This window comes from Lithobates pipiens, unplaced genomic scaffold (genome assembly GCF_037356315.1).
Source record: "Lithobates pipiens isolate NorthernLeopardFrog02 unplaced genomic scaffold, aLitPip1_a1.2 Scaffold_3, whole genome shotgun sequence".
Taxonomy (NCBI): domain Eukaryota; kingdom Metazoa; phylum Chordata; class Amphibia; order Anura; family Ranidae; genus Lithobates; species Lithobates pipiens.
This window is the reverse complement of record NW_027507790.1, coordinates 5,083,961-5,104,413: the sequence shown is the minus strand read 5'-3', so window position 1 is coordinate 5,104,413 and position 20,453 is coordinate 5,083,961. Positions and strand designations below refer to the sequence as shown.

Here is a 20,453-nt window from a genome sequence, read left to right as displayed (position 1 = left end):
CACTTGACTGTCATCCCAAAACGATGGGACAGATTAAAGGCTCATTGTCCATACTGGGCAATAAAAAATGGTTACATTTGTCTATAGGTCATAATAGGTTGCTGCCACAGATACATGAGGCATCCAAGACACAGCTGCTTGAATAACCATCACATGAAATTCAGGAACATTTATGGAAAGCACAGTCCTTGCAGAAGCCAACTCTGTATATACACCAAAAAGGTCTGCACACTCTGAGCCAGTATAAGTGGTAGTTAAGAACAGTGCTCTGTTTTTAATAACTGACACTAAAATAACATAATGCTTTTTTTTTGCTGCCAATAAAAGTTTCTGCATGTGGTAGAACGGGCTTCTGTTTATTTCCATGACCTACTAGTGATGTAATGGAGCCACATGATGGATGGCCTAAGAGTAGACATTGTACAGGGGCTAAACATCTCCAAGTAAACATGCCAACAATAGAGAGACACACTGGTGGTGGAGCTGCATGGATACTGCAGAGATATACAGTATATATGCATATAAAAGGCAGCAGGTACAGAAGACCAACTAGCAGGTAGCATTTGTGTCTTAAACAGAAGAATTCAAACTTAAACTAAAAACTAGAAAATGCTGTGTTTTTATTACTGTAGCTAGTGTTCATTAAAAAAGTGGAACTTTTATTTTGCATGCATATCCAGATCATTTACAAATCAGGAACACATACAAATACTGGACTATATCATTCAGAGGGCAGTATTAACATAAACGGCATTAGCATAATAAACAAGAGAACTTGGATATTAGGCCATTAAAATAGACCATCAGTGTTTTAGAACTTAAAGCGCTGAATTGAAATTAAACAATTTCTAAGGGAATCTAAAAGGTACTTGAAATGTATTCGTTTTTTTAATGCACATGGTTTGACATCATGAAAAAAAACCTCTGGAATTGAAGTTAGAGGGTCAGAAAATGCCCACTTCTCCCTGAATGAGCTTGGCTTTAATTCAACACTCCCAATAAGGTTTGTGGCTTTTCTATGAAGCCATTAAAAATGCCCACCACTAGGGGTCAGCAGAACACCAAAGCAATTCGTTTATTACACCCTTTGCATGCTACAGCAGAGAGGCACTTATAACCTGCTCATTAGGATAAAAGATTCAGAAAGATCATCCAACTTTAGTAAAAACTTAATATTGGATCCTAATATTAACCAGAGTTATGTGTATCATTAAAAATATTTGTGAATTAGAATTCCTCAAATCAGTCCTCAAATACAACAGGTCATGTTTTCAAAATGACCTGCGCTTTACAAAAGGTGTTTAAATCTGCTTGGTATTTATCGATTGCCATTTTATCTAAGGGACATTCCCAAAACATGGCCTGTTGGGGGAGGGGGGGGGGGCTAGTACTTTAGGACCAATTTTGGAACCAATGCCATTTACTGTATAATAAGAGATTTTTAATAAATTGAAGTCTACCTGCTCTTTGATTTCCTGGCTGCCCCACGATCCGACTACTAGTCCCTTGATTCCGTCCATCTTTGATTTCAATGGTGAGCAAGGTCTTCATGTCGTCGTCCTGCTGGTTGCCCTGAGTGTCTTTGGAAGATGTGCGCGGAGTTGATGTAGCACGTTGTGCACTGCCTTGTACCACTGATTTTGTAAAGGTCCCATCTGTATTTTCAACTTGTCTCCCCCCCTCTGTTTTGGCCTGGGTAACTTGCAATTGGTCGGTGTTGCTCCTCCCACCTTCCTGCTTTGGGATGAATGAGCTTTTGCTTTGGGGAAGTCTCCTGTTCACTTCCCCAGAGGATGTGCCGAGTCCTGCAGAGCTGTGAGCCGAGGACCCTTTTATGGAGCTGCTCCTGAAGCTCTTGATTTCAGGTACAGATGCTGTTTTATTATCTTGTGTTCCACTACCGCTTTCTGCTTCTTTAGCGCTTTTCTGGCTGCCGAGTCCTGACGCGGTGCGATTAAGCGCAGGTTTAGCGGCTACCTTTTCTTCCTGTCCCACCTGAAATTTGTCATGGTTGTTTTTCTGACCTGTAGAGAACAGGGATTGCTGTAGCTGTATACGTCCTCCTCTTGCAGGGAGTCTCTCACCTCTCATGCTTGAGAATCTGTTACTGAGAGGAGGAGGCATGCCTGGGGGCTCTTCTGTAAACTTCTTCACTCTGTCTCTCACAGAATTGGCTCTTCTGAAAGGGGATAGTGGAACCTTGCCATCTACGATGGAAACAAAGTAACTGCATTAGTATAGATATTTATACAGGACGAATATAAACACGACATGTCAAAAGGAAAAATCTGATGATTTTTAAATGCACTCTATAAAAATTTAAAAAAACAGCAAAGAATAACCTATAGTAACCAAGGTTTAAGACAATAGCTGGTTGTTACAGGTTACTGTAGTTTACACTGCCTTGTAAGCACAACTGTGTGCTGCACCAGCCAGGTTATATGCAAGTAATTGTAAGAAGGAGGCAAGCTATACATATAAAAACAAAAATGTTAAAAAAAAAAATACAATATAGGAGTATTGAGGTATAAAAACAAAGAAGTAAAGAATGAATCCTAAGAGCCATTCTTGTAAAAAAAAAAAAAAAAAAAAAAAAAGACAACACGTTTAAATTTATTTTAATACAAGTACACTGGCTCCAAAAAATGAAAGAAACACTTTGAAAACACACCAGATCTCAATGGGGAAAAAATATGCTGGATATCTATATGGATATGGACTGGGTAATGTGTTGAGAAGAAAAAGGATGCCACATTGATAGAAATGAAAATTAATCAACCAATAGAGGGCTGAATTCAAAGACACCACGAAATTTAAAGTGAAAAAAATGATGCAGCAAGTTACAGGCATACCGCACTTTTAAGTACACAATGGGGTTTATTTACTAAAGCTGGAAAGTGCAAAATCAGGCTCACTTCTGCACAGAAACTAATGCGCTTCCAGGTTTTATTATCCAAGCTTAATTGAAGAAGCCCAGGTTAGAAGCTCATTGGTTTCTATGCAGAAGTGAGCCCGATTTTGCACTATCCAGCTTTAGTAAATAAACCCCCTTTGTGTACTTAAGTGGGGTATGCCTGTAGTCCATTTTGCTGAAATTTCATTGCAGCAACTCAAAAAAATAAATAAAAAATGGTACCCAGTAGTTTGTATGGCCCCCACGTGCTTGTTTGCATGCCTGACAACACAGGGGCATGCTCCTAATGAGACGGATGGTGTCCTGGGGTATTTCCTCCCAGATCTGGCCCAGGGCATCACTGATCTCCTGAACAGACTGAGGCGCTACCTGGCAGCGTTGGATGGACCGACACATAGGGAGTTATTTACTAAAGGCAAATTCACTTTGCACTATAAGTGCAAACTGCACTTGAAATTGCACTTGGAAGTGCAGTCGCTGTAGATCCAAATGGGACATACAAGGGGAAAAAAAAAAAAAAAAACGCATTTTAGCTTGCACATGATTGGATAATAAAATCAGCAGAGCTTCCCCTCATTTCTGATCTACCCCTCAGATTTACAACGAATGCACTTCCAAGTGCACTTTGCACTTGTAGTGCAAGGTGGATTTGCCTTTCGTAAATAAACCCCAATATGCCTCAGAGGTGTTCCACAGGGTTTAGATCAGGCGAGCATGGGGAACATTCAGTGATATCAATTCCTTCATCCTCCAGGAACTAGCTGCATACTCTTGCCACATGAGGCCGGCATTGTTATGCACCAGGAGGAATCCAGGACCCACTGCACCAGCGTAGGGTCTGACAATGGGTATCGGGATGAAATCCTTGGACCCAATTGCAGTCAGGGTGCCACTGTCTAGCCTGTAGAGGTCTGTGTCCCATGGATATGCCTTCTCAGACCATCACCGACCCACCACTAAACCTGCCATGGAGAACGATGTTACAGACAGCATAAACATTCTCCACGGCTTCTTCAGACCCTTCCACGTCAGGGTGCTCAGGGTGAACCTTTGAAAAGCACAGGGTGCAAGTGGCAGACCTGACAATTCTGAAGTTCAATGGCAAATGCCAATAGAGTTTTATAGAGCTGGGCAGTAAGAGGATGTCGGGCCCTCAGGCCCCATTGTTTGGCCAGTTACAGTCACACCAGTGGCCTGCTGGAGGCCATTTTCACGGTGCTCATCCTGCTCCTTCTTGAACAAAGGAGCAGATACCGGTCCTGCTGATGGGTTAAAGACCTTCTACAGCCGTGTCCAGCTCTCCTAGAGTAACTGCCTGTCTCCTGGAATCTGCTCTTGAGACTGTGCTGGGAGACACAGCAAACCTTCTGGCAATGGCACATGTTGATGTGCCATCCTGGAGGAGTTGGGCTGCCTGTGCATTCTCTATAGGGTCCAGGCATCGCCACATGTTACCAGTAGTGACACTGACCCTAGACAAGTGCAAAGCTAGTGAAAAACAGTCAGAAAAGATGAGTATTTTCGGGGTGTCTTTGAATTCAGCCCTCTGTAGGATGATCATTTTAATTTCCATCCAACAATGTGGAATCCTTTCGTTCCTAACATTACCCAGTCCATATCAGTATAAATATCCAGCTTATTTTTCCCCATTGAGATTCGATGTATTTTAAAAGCGTTCCTTTAATTTTTTTCAGCAGCGTACTTCTATAGCAACCCCACTTTACTCAGCACCTTACATATTCTGCGTTCACATAAGTCCCCTGTCCTCAAAGAGCTTACAGTCTATGGTCCCCATCTCACATGTATTACATGCATATACTAGGGCCAAGTTAGACAGTAGCCAATGAACCTACCAGCATGTCTTTGGAGTGTGGAAGGGGAACTGTAATACCTGGAGAAAGCCTACGCAAGCAGAGGGAGAACATGCAAACTCCATGCAGTAAGTGTCCCAGTTGGGATTCTAACTGATGACCTCATGCCACAAGGCATAAGCGAGAAACAGCAAAACGGTAGACCAGGGGTGTATGGTGAAGCAGATCTTTTATTTTAACTCTTTGCCTAGGGATTCAGTAGTTCAGGATGTTGCACATGTTAGCAGTTTGACTCAGAGAATATATCCTGCAAGTGTTGAAAACGTCACTGTGAACCAAGAAAGGAAAAAGAAGAGTTCAGAGAGAATACAGAAATATGTATAGTCCATGCATGATAAAACTGACAACGAGGGACCGCAGGGAATCCACCTACAGAGGAACTTTTCCTGCACTGCTACACATTCCCAGCATTAATGCCACCGTGACGGGAGTGGGTTAGGCAGGTATAGACCAGGACAGTCCACAGTAGGACTTCCTTCCTTAGTAGGATAGAGCCTCTGGAAGAATCACTGTGTATTGTTCTCCGTGCTCTCTGATCTATGAATTGTCCCCATCTTTTCTGAGCATGCCGTCTCTGTAATTGTTTTCCTGACGACCAAACATCTCAAAACAACTATGGAATTCAGAGAAAAAAAACTCAGAAGACAAGGAATTGTAAAGATTTCTAGTGTCTTGCTTACTATGTGGGGGAAGGTGGAGAAACAAAAGTACATTGATTAAAACCAGTTACCCACTTCTAAAATGACAGCAAAAAAAAAAAAAAAAAAAAGAAAAAGAAAAAAAGGGAAAAGCTAGGCAGGCTTATACCAAACAATCCTCCTTCACTCTTCTGACCATGCTACAACTAATAGAAAGTGACAACTGTTTTCTTTGGGCCACTGTATTTAAATGTTCCATTCTTCTCTACTCTGTTCCATCAATTGTGCCTTAAAAAACTGGTGATAAAATGAATGGGTTGTGTTAGACACCAGGAAATACAATCTGAGATTTTTGTGATGGCGATAATGTATAGAGCAGAAAAAAGGATACGTAAGCCATCATATAAGATTTATCAAGTTAAAAGAAGGCTGCTAGTTACTATAAACAATATACACCGATACTTCATACAGCGCTGTATAAATCCAGTGCTTTAGGATAAAACTCAGCATGGGTTTAACTCTAGACTGCTCCCTTATTTAGACTACAAACATGAGCATGCTCTGCTGGGGTTTTTTTTCGCCTTCCTCTGGATCAATTGTGGGCATAAAATTGGGTATTTGGATTGTACGATTATTTTTTTTTATTTATTTGTTTTTAAGGTTGAACTGGATGGACTTGTGTCTTTTTTCAACCTGACTAACTATGTAACTACCGTATATACTCGAGTATAAGCCGAGATTTTCAGCCCCTTTTTTTAGGCTGAAAGTGCCCCCCTCGGCTTATACTCGAGTCACCGCCGTCTGTCTACCCGATCAGCGTGTCGTGCAGACAGACGGCGGCCATTCCACTATTCAAAAGCCACGCCTCCCTGTCTGTGATAGGCGGAACACTCAATTTCCCAGCAGTCAGTGGTCCGCCTATCACGGACATCCGCTCATCCTCATACTACGGACGAGGATGAGAGGATGTCCGTGATAGGCGGAACACTGACTGCTGGGAAATTGAGTGTTCCGCCTATCACAGACGGAGGCGCGGCTTTTGAACAGTGGAATGGCCGCCGTCTGTCACAGACGAGGAGAAGAGGTGCGGCGATCCTGGCATGGCCGCCGTATGTTTTTACATGCAGATCGCTGCAGAAGGACAAAGAGGCACAGGACACAGGTAGACTGGACACACAGGGATGGACAGGCATGTCTCACCCTCGGCTTATACACAAGTCAATACGTTTTCCCATTTTTTTTGTGGTAAATTAGGGGCCTCGGCTTATATTCGGATCGACCTATACTCGAGTATATACATTATGTAAACATGTCTCTCATCTTCCATGGGGTAGGAAGGCAATTTGTAGTTTAAAATAAATAAATAAAAAGACACCTTGTAAGGAAGATAGCGTATGCAATTTCAGTTTAATTGACAGGACACTGCATTTCTGGCAAAACACTTACGGTAATATTTTTTTGTATTCACCAAAAATGTTCAACCATAAAAAATTTAAAAAATAAATAAATAAAGGAGAAAAATAATGCAACCACTACATTAAAATTAACGGAAAGATTGACAAGCTGCAATATGAAAAAAAAGTTTATTCTTTAGTTTAGATCTACTTAATATTAAATTATAATGCTTAGCCTGCTGATATTGCATCTAATGGCTTAAATTAAAGCCATTGGATGTAACAGTAAAAACAAGCATGCTTGTTATGCTCAGTTTTGTGTGTATTGCTAGGGTTTGTTTTTTTCTTGGAAGAATGCATGTGATCAGCACTGTCCAGACAGAGGGACAGGGGACCTGCAGCCTTATAGGACAATTTAGTAGAAGGAAAACTTATCTTTCAAGTTTTAACCAGACACTGATAGAAGTCTCAATATAACGCTGATGAAAAGAGGTATTTAGAAGTTTACATTTACTAAAACCATTGCATTTCCATGTTGTGTACTGCGGGAGACCAGATATGGTGAATGGAGGGTCCTATGTTTGGTAATACTGTAAGTAAACCACCAAGTTCTTCATAAGTACTTAGTAAGCATTATGAGATGCCACCATCATGTCATGGCAAACACCTACAGTGCCTGCATGTCAGTTGAGCTTTTATACCACAGGTTGTCACAATAGCTAGGAAATGTCCTGCTGTACGCTCCTCCATATAGACCCCTATGCCATTTGGGAAACCCACCACACCAAAACTAGTTGCAGGCAGCTGGGCCTGGCTTCCTCTGCATGTAATGTACAGGCAAAATGGTTAACCCATCTTATAGCAGTGGGGTGGGTTGCCCATCTGATGACAGGCAAATTTGAGCGGAGGAGTGTTTAAGCATAACCATTTTACCTGTCTGATGTAATCTTATACATCTGATGACTACACCAATGTGTATGGATGCTACCCTGCATGAACAGGAGTACAGGAAGTGAACAGCTGTATATAAAAAAAAAAAAAAAAAAAAAAACGTGTGTATGTATATACGGTGTATTAAGCCACTCCTGGTGATGGGAACTGCTTATGGCAGATAAAATTGCTTGCCAACTTTCTAAAGCTGGCTCTTGTATTTAAAGAACATTTGTCCAGGTCTATACTAGAGTTCTCAAGTCTCCACAAACCCATTGCTCTTCAACACAGTCATACATACTTCCAACTGGCAGACAGTACCTAGCTTCGCTCCAGCCAAACTTCATAATTGGCCGGTCAATGTGACTGGTGGAGTCAATGACTAAGTCAGAGATGGGACCACCAAAAACAGCATTTGCACATCAGTGCACCCTGGGTTTTGGGGATCTCTAAACAACTCACAGCCACTTAGAAGTCCCTGCTTCAGAATGGAGGTGGTAATTTAGGAAGCTTCATAAGAAACAAAAAGTACTTACTCATAAATCAAATGGAGTAAAGGGCGTAAAATAGATAGAAGAATAAACGCAGTAGTATGAAAGGGTCCTTATGGAAACTCAGAATGTGGCTGGGGAGTCAGCATGCCCGAGTGGCCCCATAGCAAGTGGCTTGCTGTGGGGGAATTTGATGGGGAAAGTGGAGCCAGGACCGCCAGCAGGGGACCCAAGAGCAAGATTGGGGCTGCTCTGTGCAAAACCATTGCACAGAGCAAGTAAATAGAACATGTTTGTTATTTTAAAACGCAAAACAAGCCTTAAAAGGGGTTGTAAACTCTCTTTTTTTTTTAAACAAACATACTTCTCTCTACTGTGCAGTTTGTTTTGCACAGAGTGGCCCCAATCATTGTCTTCTGCCCCCTTCCCCAACGGCTCCTCCCCACATTGGTAAACCCCCTATGAGAAGCGCTCTCCCTGGGGGTTACCGTGCGGGCGTGCTCCCGTGTCGAACATTTGCGTCCAATGGCTGCACTGTTATCAATCTATCCAATCAAAAGCCGAGAATGCCAACCAGAGTGGTAGAGCGCGTGGGAACGAACATGGCTCAAATTGCACCCCAGAGATACCACATGTAATTCGCACTGGATTGTGCAGAGATTGCTGTGCAAATTACATGCCGTGTCCCGCATTGCAGCAGTATGAACCCTGCCCTAGTATTACTTAAAAAAAAAAAAAAAAAAAAAAAAAAAAAACACCTGTCTTTAGAACCACGTTAAGACTCCCAGGCTGACAGGAATGAAACAGGGATTATGACATGGTGATCTTACGGTTAGTATTTTCTAGGAAGTCTGGAAGGCCAGGGTGCTGACTTGAGCCCACTAGGGTCAGTCTACTACTAGTCTTGTATATTTTATCTCTTTTCCAGGTTTTGTCGGTGTTGCAGAATGAACGCGGAAATTTCTGTCACATATTGCATCAAATACACAGACCCCCATGACCACCTAACCCTCTTTGAACTCATACAGAAGAGGAAGTCTAGCTCTCTGCTTTCTGTCAGCCAAAGACAACCAGGTAAAACTAAGCAGCCCAAACTGCCATATGGGTAAGTGGAATTGGCCGATGTCAGAAAAAGGGAAAGTGAATACGAGGAAAACACTGCTTTTCCTTTCCAAATAGAGCACGGTCAGGGTATTTTTAAAAGGTGAATAAGGCACTCAGAGCTACATCAGAAAAGGTGTTGGGCCATGTCACATTGGCAACCTCTTTGAAAATTTTTATTTAGCAAATTCTCGCTAAGGAAATCATAACTACTTTCGAAGGAATCCCAAAATCAGTAATTTTACAGTAATTTGTAGCTCAGCTGCTCAATGGATTGAGTTTTGGCAGCATTACTTGTCAGCAAACTAGCTTGCCAGCAACAATCACTATGCATTCATCTCTAAGGCTTGGCTACAATATGCTGAAGGAATGATTGTAGCAGAGCACCCCAGCCCGATGTTCTAGCATTAGGTAAACTTGTGGACATGACAAATGGCTTCTTCGTGACAAATCATCAGTGACTCTTGATTAAATCATTAGATAATATGTGGACATTCGTTTCATAGCTGGCAAGGTTAAATAAAGACAGTAGTCTATCCAGTCGAACCTGAGTGTGTGTGTGTTCATGGCGATAATCATTTCCCATATCCCTGTATATTGTGTTCACCAAGATACACATCCAAGAGTCTTTTAAAACTATCAATACTTCTTGCCAATTAAGGTTAAACCGCTTCTTCTCCAATCTCATTGTGTGGCCCCATGTCCTCTTACACTCCGAGACTGAATAGTTTCCTACCCATGCTGGGATCACCATTGAGATATTTGTCAGCATCATAGCGCCTCCAGCGTCTCTTCTCAAGGGAGAATAAATTTAGCAATTGTAGCCGTTCCTCACAACTAAGAACCTCCAGTCCCCATATGCATTTTGTTGCCCTTCTCTGGACTCTCTCCAGTCCCAGCACATCCTTCCTGAGGATTGGTGACCAGACCTGGATGGAATACTCCAGATGTGGCCAAACCAGAGTTTTATAAAATGGCAAAATGCAGCCGCAATTAACCCACTACAAAATCACCCACCCTACACTGCCCTTTAGGGCTCATTCACATGAACGATTAGGGCTGTATACTGCCCATATTGTTTTTCTGCAGCAAGTTCGACTTGGCGTTTCAGATAAGCCACAGACAAACCCGGACAACTCAATGACCAGTTGACATTGTACTTGACTGTCTGCAGATGTTCACATATAAATTGCACATGAGCAGGCAGGCAGACAGTGCACGTACATACAGTATGATTTGTGGCAGCTGGTATATCGGATTGCTGGAATTTCTTATGAAGGAGCATTACAGGTAAATGGCATAAGGCTTATGATGTGCCACTAAATCAACAGGAATGGATACTTAAATCAAACTCTTATGCAATTCTGCAGATGAACTATGATAATATTGCAGACTCGGAGTTCAACAGCTGTGTGGAATTTGCAATGACCCCACTTTTATTTTTTTGGGGGTGGGGACGAAAGCATACTTTACTAAATGTTGGTTGATAGACATAGCAGTAAGGTACCCAAAGAATGTTTATATTATTGCTGTAGAGCACGGTTGCCCAATCTGCAGCCCTTTGGCACTTTGTGTGGCCCTCGCAGATACTAATCTGTTTCCCTATTGTCCTGTTGTAGTGGTATTTTCTAGCAGCCTCATATGTTGATAGTCTATGATTATCTCCTGCGCCATGTCCGCTGTCCCTGACCATATCCGCCATCCCTGACCATCTCCTGCACCATGTCCACTGTCCCTAAACATCTCTTGCACCATGTCCGCCATCCCGACCATCTCCTGCGCCATGTCCGCAGTCCCTGACCATAACCGGCTCCATGTCCCCTGTCCTTAACCATAACCGGCTCCATGTCCCCTGTCCTTAACCATAACCGGCTCCATGTCCCCTGTCCTTAACCATAACCGGCTCCATGTCCCCTGTCCTTAACCATCTTACACCATGTCCCCAACCATATCTTGCATCATGTCCCCCGTCCCTGACCATCTCTTGCACCATGTCTGCCATCTCTGACCATCACTTGCAACATGTTCAAAGTCTTGGACTATTGCCTGTTGTGTTTATGCCATCTTTGATAATATTTACAGACAGAAATTTTATGTGCGGTCCTTGGCTCCTTGCACTTGAGGGCGGGCGCCCCCCCCCCCCATAGCAATAGGGTTGACTACCACTCCTCAAGGGCCCAACTATGGTCCAAAACAAAAGTTTAACAGTCAACCCAGAGGGACATAACAGGCATTCTTAACCTGCGTCATAATTTATCCAGTAAGTAAAAGCACCTTGCAAATTATTTTGCATAAAACTAATATATACACATAGTTTAGCCATCAAACTATTATGTACAAATTTAGTAAAGCATACATATGAATCTATATCATAGGTCCCACGATAAGAACTGTGCCTAAAATGGAGCCAGGAGAGCTTGTGGAACGCAGAAGATTTGCTAGAGTTTAGTGACTGTATGAGGATTAGCTATAGACGCATCACATACAGCTATACCTTGGAAACAAAGTATACAGAACTGTAAGCCAAATGTGCAGTTGCTGAAAAGGAAGGAACAGGTCTCCTAAATTATATCCAGGATATAAAACATTAAAGTGGTATTAAACCCAAAATCAAAAATGGAATAAACTGCAGTCTACCAATCCTTAGATGTGGTGGCTGCATCATTTTTTTTTTGTTTTGTTTTGTTTTGTTTTTTTAGGCTTTTTGCGCTCTGGTTTCACCTGGTGATCTGGCCAGTAACACCTCCTGCTTTAGAGTGTCCCCACTCTGGATGAAGGAGCACATGAAGTAACTTTGGAAAGCAGAATTGACATTCTATGCACTAACAGATTTAAAAACGCCTTAACAATTACAGCCAAATGCCAGCTCACACTGAAATTAGATCAAAAATTTGTTTTTGTTTACCTTTTAGATGAGATAAAGGTTTTACATGAATAAAAGCTAATCATTGTAGGCACCCCTGCCAGTGGTAAATAGTAAAAAAAACATAATGCAGCCATCATATCTAAGAATTGTTAAGCAGCAATATAGTACATTTTTGCTTTTGGATTTAATACCACTTTGACATGAAACCTGCTATTAGTTATTTCAGAGATGGCCAAGTTAAAAACAGCTTGCTAAAATTATGGATTCATTAAATAACCTGTGTGTGTGCCAGACGTCATGTTGATGTGAACTTCCCACACACTATAGGTTATTAAAAGACATATTAAAGGGCTTCTGCCAAACCATAAAACTATTCAACTACTCAGGATTGTACCACAATGCTTTAGCAAGAGACACAGAATTGCAGCAAGACAATAAGCTGTGTGATTGTGCCAGAACAGGCCACACTCGGGGTCTTTGTACGCTCCTGTAGAGAGTGTATAGATATATGCAGGATACACTCCCAGAGACCTGCTCATCCTGTGCTGCCCCAGGCCCTTGTTTAAAACACAGCTCTGCCTGTCTGTCCATTAAAGGAATGGTACTGGATGCTGAACAGGTCCCATGCATGCTCCCTACTTTATACATATTTTATCCCAATAAGGCAGGGAGATCAGAAGTTGTTTAGTTTTCCCTTTCCCCTCCTTACCAATCCAGTGCTATTTTATCTTAACCCTCTTACTGCTGTTCGGGTGAAAAGTTCATTATCTATTAGCCACGTGTGGATTTCTGCAGGCTGTTCCATGCTTAAAACTCTTTCTGCAGACGTCATTCTCTACAAATACACCTTATTGTGGATTACAGCATAAACTATACTGCATTAGGTTATACTATCAGCAAGGAAGTTACAGCACGTTCTTCGGGCGCAGTTACTCCATTATGTAAACGGATTTCAAAGATCGCTGCTTTAAATTTCAAGAGGGATTAACAAAGTCTTGTCCGAGGAATACATGAGCTAGGAAACCACAATGTTTGTTAACATGTATTATGGGAGGAGGTGTAGGTGGCCACTGCAAACTTATGAAAATGCTAGTTGCCTGAAACCATAATCTATGTTAGAACACCTGAAGCAACAGATAAGGTCACATTAAAAAACAGGCAAATAGCATTCTCCGAAGAAGCTAACATGCACTATATTAATTGGGACACCTGCCATTACACGCACATGAACTTTAATGGCATCCCAGTCTTAGTCCATAGGGTTCAATATTGAGTTGGCTCACCCTTTGCAGCTATAACAGCTTCAACTCTTCTGGGAAGGCTGTCCACAAGGTTTAGGAGTGCATCTGTGGGAATGCTTGGCCATTCTTCCAGAAGCACATTTGTTAGGTCAGGCACTGATGCTGAACAAGAAGTCCTGGCTTACAGTTTCCGCTCTTATTCATCCCAAAGGTGTTCTATTGGGTTGAGGTCAGGACTCTGTCCAGGCCAGTCAAGTTCCTCCACCCCAAACTCGCTCCTCCATGTCCTTATGGACCTTGCTTTGTGCACTGGTGCACAGTCATGTTGGAACAGGAAGGGGCCACCCCCAAACTGTTCCCACAAAGTTGGGAGCATGAAATTGTCCAAAATGTCTTGGTATGCTGACACCTTAAGCGTTCCCTTCACTGGAACTAAGGGGTCAAGCACGACCCCTGAAAAAAAAAAAAAAAAAAAACCCACACCCCATAACCTCCACCAAATGATTTGGACCAGTGCACAAAGCAAGGTCCATAAAGCCATAGATGAGCAAGTTTGAGGTGGAGGAACTTGACTGGCCTGGGCAGAGTGCTGACCTCAACCCAATAGAACACCTTTGGGATGAATTATAGCGGAGAGTGCGAGCCGGGCCTTCATGTGCAACATCAGTGCCGGAACTCACAAATGAGCTTCTGGAAGAATGGCCAAAACATTCCCATAGATACTCCTAAACCTTGTGGACAGCCTTCCCAGAAGAGTTGAGGCTGTTATAGCGGTAAAGGGTGGGCCAACTCAATATTGAATGCTACAGAATAAGACTGGGATGCCATTAAAGTTTATGTGCGTGTATGGCGTCCTAATACATTTGGTAATATAGCATATGTCTGTTGGTACACGTTTCCTTTAATAAGCCTAACAGGGTTAAGCATACAGCACATGTGTAAAAGCTTATGCTTCTAATGGATGCATTTATGGAATATCTTATTTGAAATCAGAACTCCAGCCAAAGAAAAAACAAGACCAAAATGAGTAGCTGCCCATAAAACAGAACATAAAAAGCAGCTTTTGTTGCAATATTTTCAATCTGAAGTTCTCCCTGCAGTACTTTTCCACCACAAGATGTACTCACTCTGATTGCCAACATCATTCAACCCACTTTCTGGACCTGGACCCTTCCCAGCTTGTGAATGGAGAGTGAAAGGAGAAGCAGCACAGCGATGAGCTCCTCTGTCACTCTTTCTCCTCCCACCAACATGATTCTTGCCAGCACATGAACCAATTGGTTGCTCCTGCTGCTTTTTCCTCTCCCATTTAGAGCTGCATGATTAATCGTGCAGAATCATTATCGCGATCTTGAAAAAAGTAATTCCCAATTCTTTCTATGCAGAAAATGCTCTCTACTTAAGCCAACTGCCCTCAAAAGAAAGCGGGAAAAAAAAAAATCACTACATTCTTTAGCAGTGGAACTTAAGTAGAAATATTGTAACAATTTGTCCTTTAGATCAAAGGAATATACTTTGGTGTGAAAACTAGGGAATTTTAACCACTTAACCACTAAACCTTTTTCTGATATTTGTTGGTTTCAAGTTAAAATTATTTTTTTTTTGCTAGAAAATTACTTAGAACCCCCAAACATATATATACATTTTTTTAGTAGAGACCCTAGAGAATAAAATGGTGGTTGTAATATTGCAATAATAATTGCAATATTTTATGTCACACTGTATTTGCGCAGGAGTCGTTCAAATACAATTTTTTGGGGAAAATAAAATAAAAATACACTTTAATGAATAAAAAAAAAAAAAAAAAAAAAAAAAAACGAAACCAGTAAAGTTGGTTGTGATGTGAAATATTTTACGCTGCGAGAATTGTGATTTTTATTCAAAAAAAATAAATAAATAAAAAAGATTGCCATTCTCATTTTGGTCAGAATCGTGCAGCTCTACTCCCATTAGAGCCCTGCTGTACAGGACTGCAAGAGGCCAATGCCAGGTTAGATTTGAGTACTTAAATGGCTTGCATGAATAAAAGGATGCATAACGGAGCTGCATCAATGTCAATCTTTTAAATCTGCCTAGAAATCTGAGAGCCCTGGGCCCTGTAACAACGATATGAAACACCCAATTCCAGGTCATCTGATCACTGGGCTTCTGTGTGGCGCCCCCCCATGTTTTTTTTTTTTTTTTTTTTTTTTTTTTAAATCTCATCTATTTCCTTGCAGAGAGGTGGAAAAAAAAAGTAAAGTAAAAAAAAATACATAAATAAAAAAAATAAAAAATTGAATACCTATATCAAGGTTTGATCTAGGTCAGTGCCAGGGTTAGTATTTGTGTCAAGGTCTTTTTGGACAGGATTTTTTTTTTTTTTTTTAAATATCAGTGTCAGTACGTTTTGGGTAGGATTTAAAAAAATAAAAATAAATAGCAGTGTTCACCATTGTTTCTGGGCTGTACTACGGGTATAAAAAACACACACATATGTGGTATTGTTGTGATCATCAGTAGGAGAATTTATTTTGGGTTGTTTTTTGGTGGAAGGTTATGGTAGTAGCAAGTGATATACAGCTAAATAAAAAAAATTATGATTTTTTTTACCATTTTGGGCTAGTTTTCCTTTAATAATAATAAAAAAAAAATTAATTATCAGGAGATATCCATTTTCCCCATCCAATGAAAGCCACATTTGTCCCGAAAAGAACACCTGGATGCACAAATTAGTTGTGATGATATGCAATCATCACTACATGTGCCCAGCAAACAGGCAATTGTCACTATATGTGACCAGCAAACAAGCAAATGTGACAATGACGAGGCTGCCTGCTGCATGGTCCCCCTCTCATAGCACTAATGTGAGGGGGCAGGTGGGGGTTTGCTTTCCTAGAGCACTTCCTCTAGCTGGCTGCACTCAGGGTGGATTAACCCCTCAAAGTACATCACTGGCTGTGCATGTGCGTGCCACTACACACTTTGCCACCACCCTGTTTGTAGGAACCCAAAAAATAAAATAAAAATAAAAAAAAGGTATTCACATTGCGTTAACCAAGTCGTGGAAATCCCTCACTAGACCATTTGACCTGATTAAAGCCAAGCTATCCTGGATAAATGATCAATGAGAAACTTTTAGCCATCCTCAAAGATAAAATTTCACAGTTCGAAAATATTTGTGAGCCTTGGATTTAGGGGTTGAACGATACCGATTTTTTGGCTGCCTTTCAGGCCGATATTCTACAGATTTAAAACTATTTTTACACTGTCCTTTTAAATTATAATTTTTTTTTTTATCACAGTTATTGCTGTCAGAAGGAATGCAAACATCCCTTGTGACAATAGGCAGCACAGGTACTCTTTATAGGCCCCAGATCCCTCCATAAGACCCGAAACCCCTCCACTGCACTTGAAAGTATTGAAAACATTAAGATCTGCATTTTTTAATACGTTCCATTTTTTAAAACTGGCGCCTTTAGGATGCAGAACTGATGTCAGGACATCGCTTCCGGGTTACTAGATCCGGCTTTTTTCGGGTCTTCGGCCAGCCGGCGGACATGCTGGCTGGTCGTTCGGGCCTCCCGATGAGACTCCCGCTTCTTGTAATAACAGCCGAGTGGCTGCTAAGCCGCATCGGTTGTTATTACAAGAAAGCAGACTGTCCGCTCTAAAGAACGGCACCGGGGTGATGCTGGAAGCTGCCGGCATCACCCCGTTACAACCACTTGAAGCAAGATTGGTAATATCAATAAGTTTGTGACCAATACCAATGCTTCATATATCAATACTGGCCGCCGATAATCGGTCGACACCTACGCGGATTAACTACATTGTAGGAAATTTGTAGTCTGAAGGAGCTTCTGGAGTCCAAGCTTGGAGTATGGTCATCACATCAAATACATTACTTACTCTTTTCTTCTTCTTTGAATATACCCCCAGACTAGTTATTTGGAGTATAGGAATTCTTCAACTTAAGGGGACAGATGTAAAGCCTATTCTCAGGTCACCTCTCGTTTTGTATATTATTTGATTTAGATAGAGAATAACTCCCTCTATTAAACATTTGTATCGGTTTGATATGCATTACCGGAAATCTTCCAATAAAAACGATTGGAACCTAAAAAAAGGTCTTCACGCAAATAGTAACACAAAGCCATGTTAAAAAAAAAAAAAAAAAAAAAAAAAAAAAAAAAAAAATCCTGTTAGCATGGATATCATTTCCTATAAAAAGTTTTGCTCTGTGTAGGCGCTCTCCAGATCTTGTCTTTAAATCACACGATCTATAAAATTAAGATTCAATTAAGCTCAAGTCAGCAGCTTACAGATCACATTACCAAACAGATACTAGCTGTGTGAAACGCATTGGCGGGGTTCTTTTTTTTTCTCCCAACAAAAGGAAAGTATTTCAGTCCCCTTATTTATTCATAATCAGAGAGACATTGTTTAAAAGTTAACAGAGTACAGGACTACTTCATAATTTTTTTTTTTGGGCAATTTCCAGTACACTGGTATCATCCATAATAAAACCTCTAAAAAACAACTTTGGCCTCATGTACAAGTATCTTAAATAATAATAAAAAAAAAAAAACAAAAAAAAAAAAAAATATAATAATAATAATAATAATAATAATAATAATAATAATAAACACACTGCTGCTGGTAAAACGGACGTTTAGGAGAAGTTGGGCATTTTTTTTAAAGCTGCCCCTGAACTCTCCTCTATGTTATCAGTACATGTACACAGGGTCATCTAATGAACAGGGCCCTCTGATCCCTCCTGTATTGATTTGTATTGCAAGTGCACCGTCTGCCCTCATATTGTAAAGCGCTGCGCAAACTGTTGGCGCTATATAAATCCTGTATAATAAATAATAATTTGGTTGTTTCTAGGCAGCTGAGTTTAGAAGCTTTTTTTTGGAATGCAAAAAAAAATTTAAAAAATAAATACGCATTCAGGACGAATGTTCAGAGATATTTGAAACGCCAAATGCCTGTAACAGCTTGTAAACGCGGTAACTGGTGTTTAGCAGCTTTTTTTGGTAGATATTTTTCATTTTTACAAAAACACTTCTAGACACAAACAGGGCTATAAAGCGACTAAGCGGACATTTTGTTTTTTGTTTTGTTTCGTTCAGGAAAAGGTTGAACAATGTCCCGTGTACATGAAGCCTTTGGAGGGGAAATTACTCTGATTGGGAACAGAACGTTCAAGTGCTAAGCAATCAAAAGTCCTTAGACTGTCATAATCATCCCTTCATAATGCATGTTAAACCAGTAAATGAATGGCAAATTTATTGATGTAATAAAACACTTTGGCTTTCTGAAAGCATTTTACAGTAGGCCCTAGCCAATAATAAAAAAAAAAAAAAAAAAAGGATCTAAAAAAAAAATCTAAAATCACAAAAATGCAGAACCAGCCAAGTCCACTTTGAAAGTTTACCATTATGTGACCACAGCAATGGGAAGCCGTGTAATGGAAAAAGGGTCAGACAAGGCGGTTTGTTGCACAAATGGAAAGATTTTGTCGGAAGGTTTGTAAATGAAGTATAAACTAACGTAACATACATTTGAGGGATAATGACTAAATCTACATGAAAGGTCATTTTGTACATTTCATAAATGATGGATGTGAAGATCTTGGAGTACATAAAGTATCTTTTTGTATATACAATGTCTAAAGCAGATTTAGAAATCAGAGTGGCTCAATGCATTTTCTTTTCATAAACCCAGAGAAAGTGAAATTGTGCCTCTTCAAATGTATTATTAGAATATTGCATAGAAACAGTTCTATAAATTCACAGACCGAACCAAGTAAATGTCAATTTGTGATGAACCATGCACAGGTTAGGTTTACAGGTCGTTTTGTAGACCTCAGTCTCTCAAAATGTAACAGTCTCCAACACCTTGAACATTACATTTTATTACACTGACACATTAAACAGTCTCATTAAAGTATGAGAACTTTTAACTTGTAAAAAAGCAACTTGTTCAGTTTAAAATAGAAAAACTGCTACTTTATTATTAGGTACCCCTTTCCCTTTTGCCTTCAGAACTGCCCTAATCCTTCGTGGCATAGATTCAACAAGGTGTTGGAAACATTCCTCAGAGATTTTGGTCCATATAGACATAATATCACACAGTTGCTGCAGATTCCTTGGTTGCACATCCATGGTTAGAATCTCCCATTCTACCACATCCCAAAGGTGCTCTATTGTACTGAGATCTGATGACTGTGGAGACCATTGGAGTACAGTGATCTCATTGTCATGTTCAAGAAACTAGTGGTGAGAGGATTTGATCTTTGTGACATGGTGCATTATCCTGCTGGAAGTAGCCATCAGAAGATGAGATGGGTACACTGTGGTCATAAAGCGATGGACATGGTCACCAACAATACTCAGGTAGGGAGTGGCGTTTGAACAATGCTCAATTGTACCAAGGGCCCAAAGTGTGCCAAGAAAATATCCCCCACACCATTACACCACCACCACCAGCCTGAACCATTGATACAAGGCAGAATGGATCCATGCTTTCATGTCGTTTACTCCAAATTCTGACCCGACCATTCGAATGTCGCAGCTGAAATCAAGACTCATCAGAACAGGCAACGTTTTTCTAATCTTCTATTGTCCAATTTTGGTGAGCCTGTGCACATTGTAACCTCTGTTTGCTGTTCTTAGCTGACAGGAGTGGCACCCGGTGTGGTCTTCTGCTGCTGTAGCCCATCTGTTTCAAAGTTCAATGTGCTGTGCCAGTATTCTGCATACCTTGGTTGTAACAAGTGGCTATTTGAGTTACTGTTGCCTTTCTATCATCTCAATCTAGTCTGCCCGTTCTCCTCCAATATCAACAAGGCAGTTTCAGCCACACAACTTCCGCTCACTGGATATTTAAAACCCTAGAAATTGTTGTTTGAAAATCCCAGTAGATAGCAGTTTTTGAAATACTCAAACCAGACTGACTGGCACCAACAACCATTACACGTTCAGTCACTTACCGGTAAATCCCCTTTCTTCCCCATTCTG

At 40.8% G+C, this 20,453-nt stretch overlaps 1 protein-coding gene and 1 long non-coding RNA gene across 4 annotated transcripts in view; one reads left to right on the top strand and one right to left on the bottom strand.

The window, feature by feature from the left end:
* Nucleotides 1-20,453, bottom strand: part of SMTN (smoothelin) — a 220,693-nt gene that overhangs the window by 66,556 nt on the left and 133,684 nt on the right. For all 3 annotated transcript variants that reach the window (XM_077461184.1, XM_077461185.1, XM_077461186.1), the window contains exon 9: nt 1,461-2,207. In XM_077461184.1, coding sequence (XP_077317310.1) covers nt 1,461-2,207 — 747 coding nt within the window. The remainder of the gene's footprint in view (nt 1-1,460; nt 2,208-20,453) is intronic.
* On the top strand, nt 1,772-18,754 carry LOC143940111 (uncharacterized). Its single transcript, XR_013263825.1, has 3 exons — nt 1,772-1,865; nt 9,167-9,312; nt 18,564-18,754. It is a non-coding gene; the product is annotated as an uncharacterized LOC143940111 (long non-coding RNA).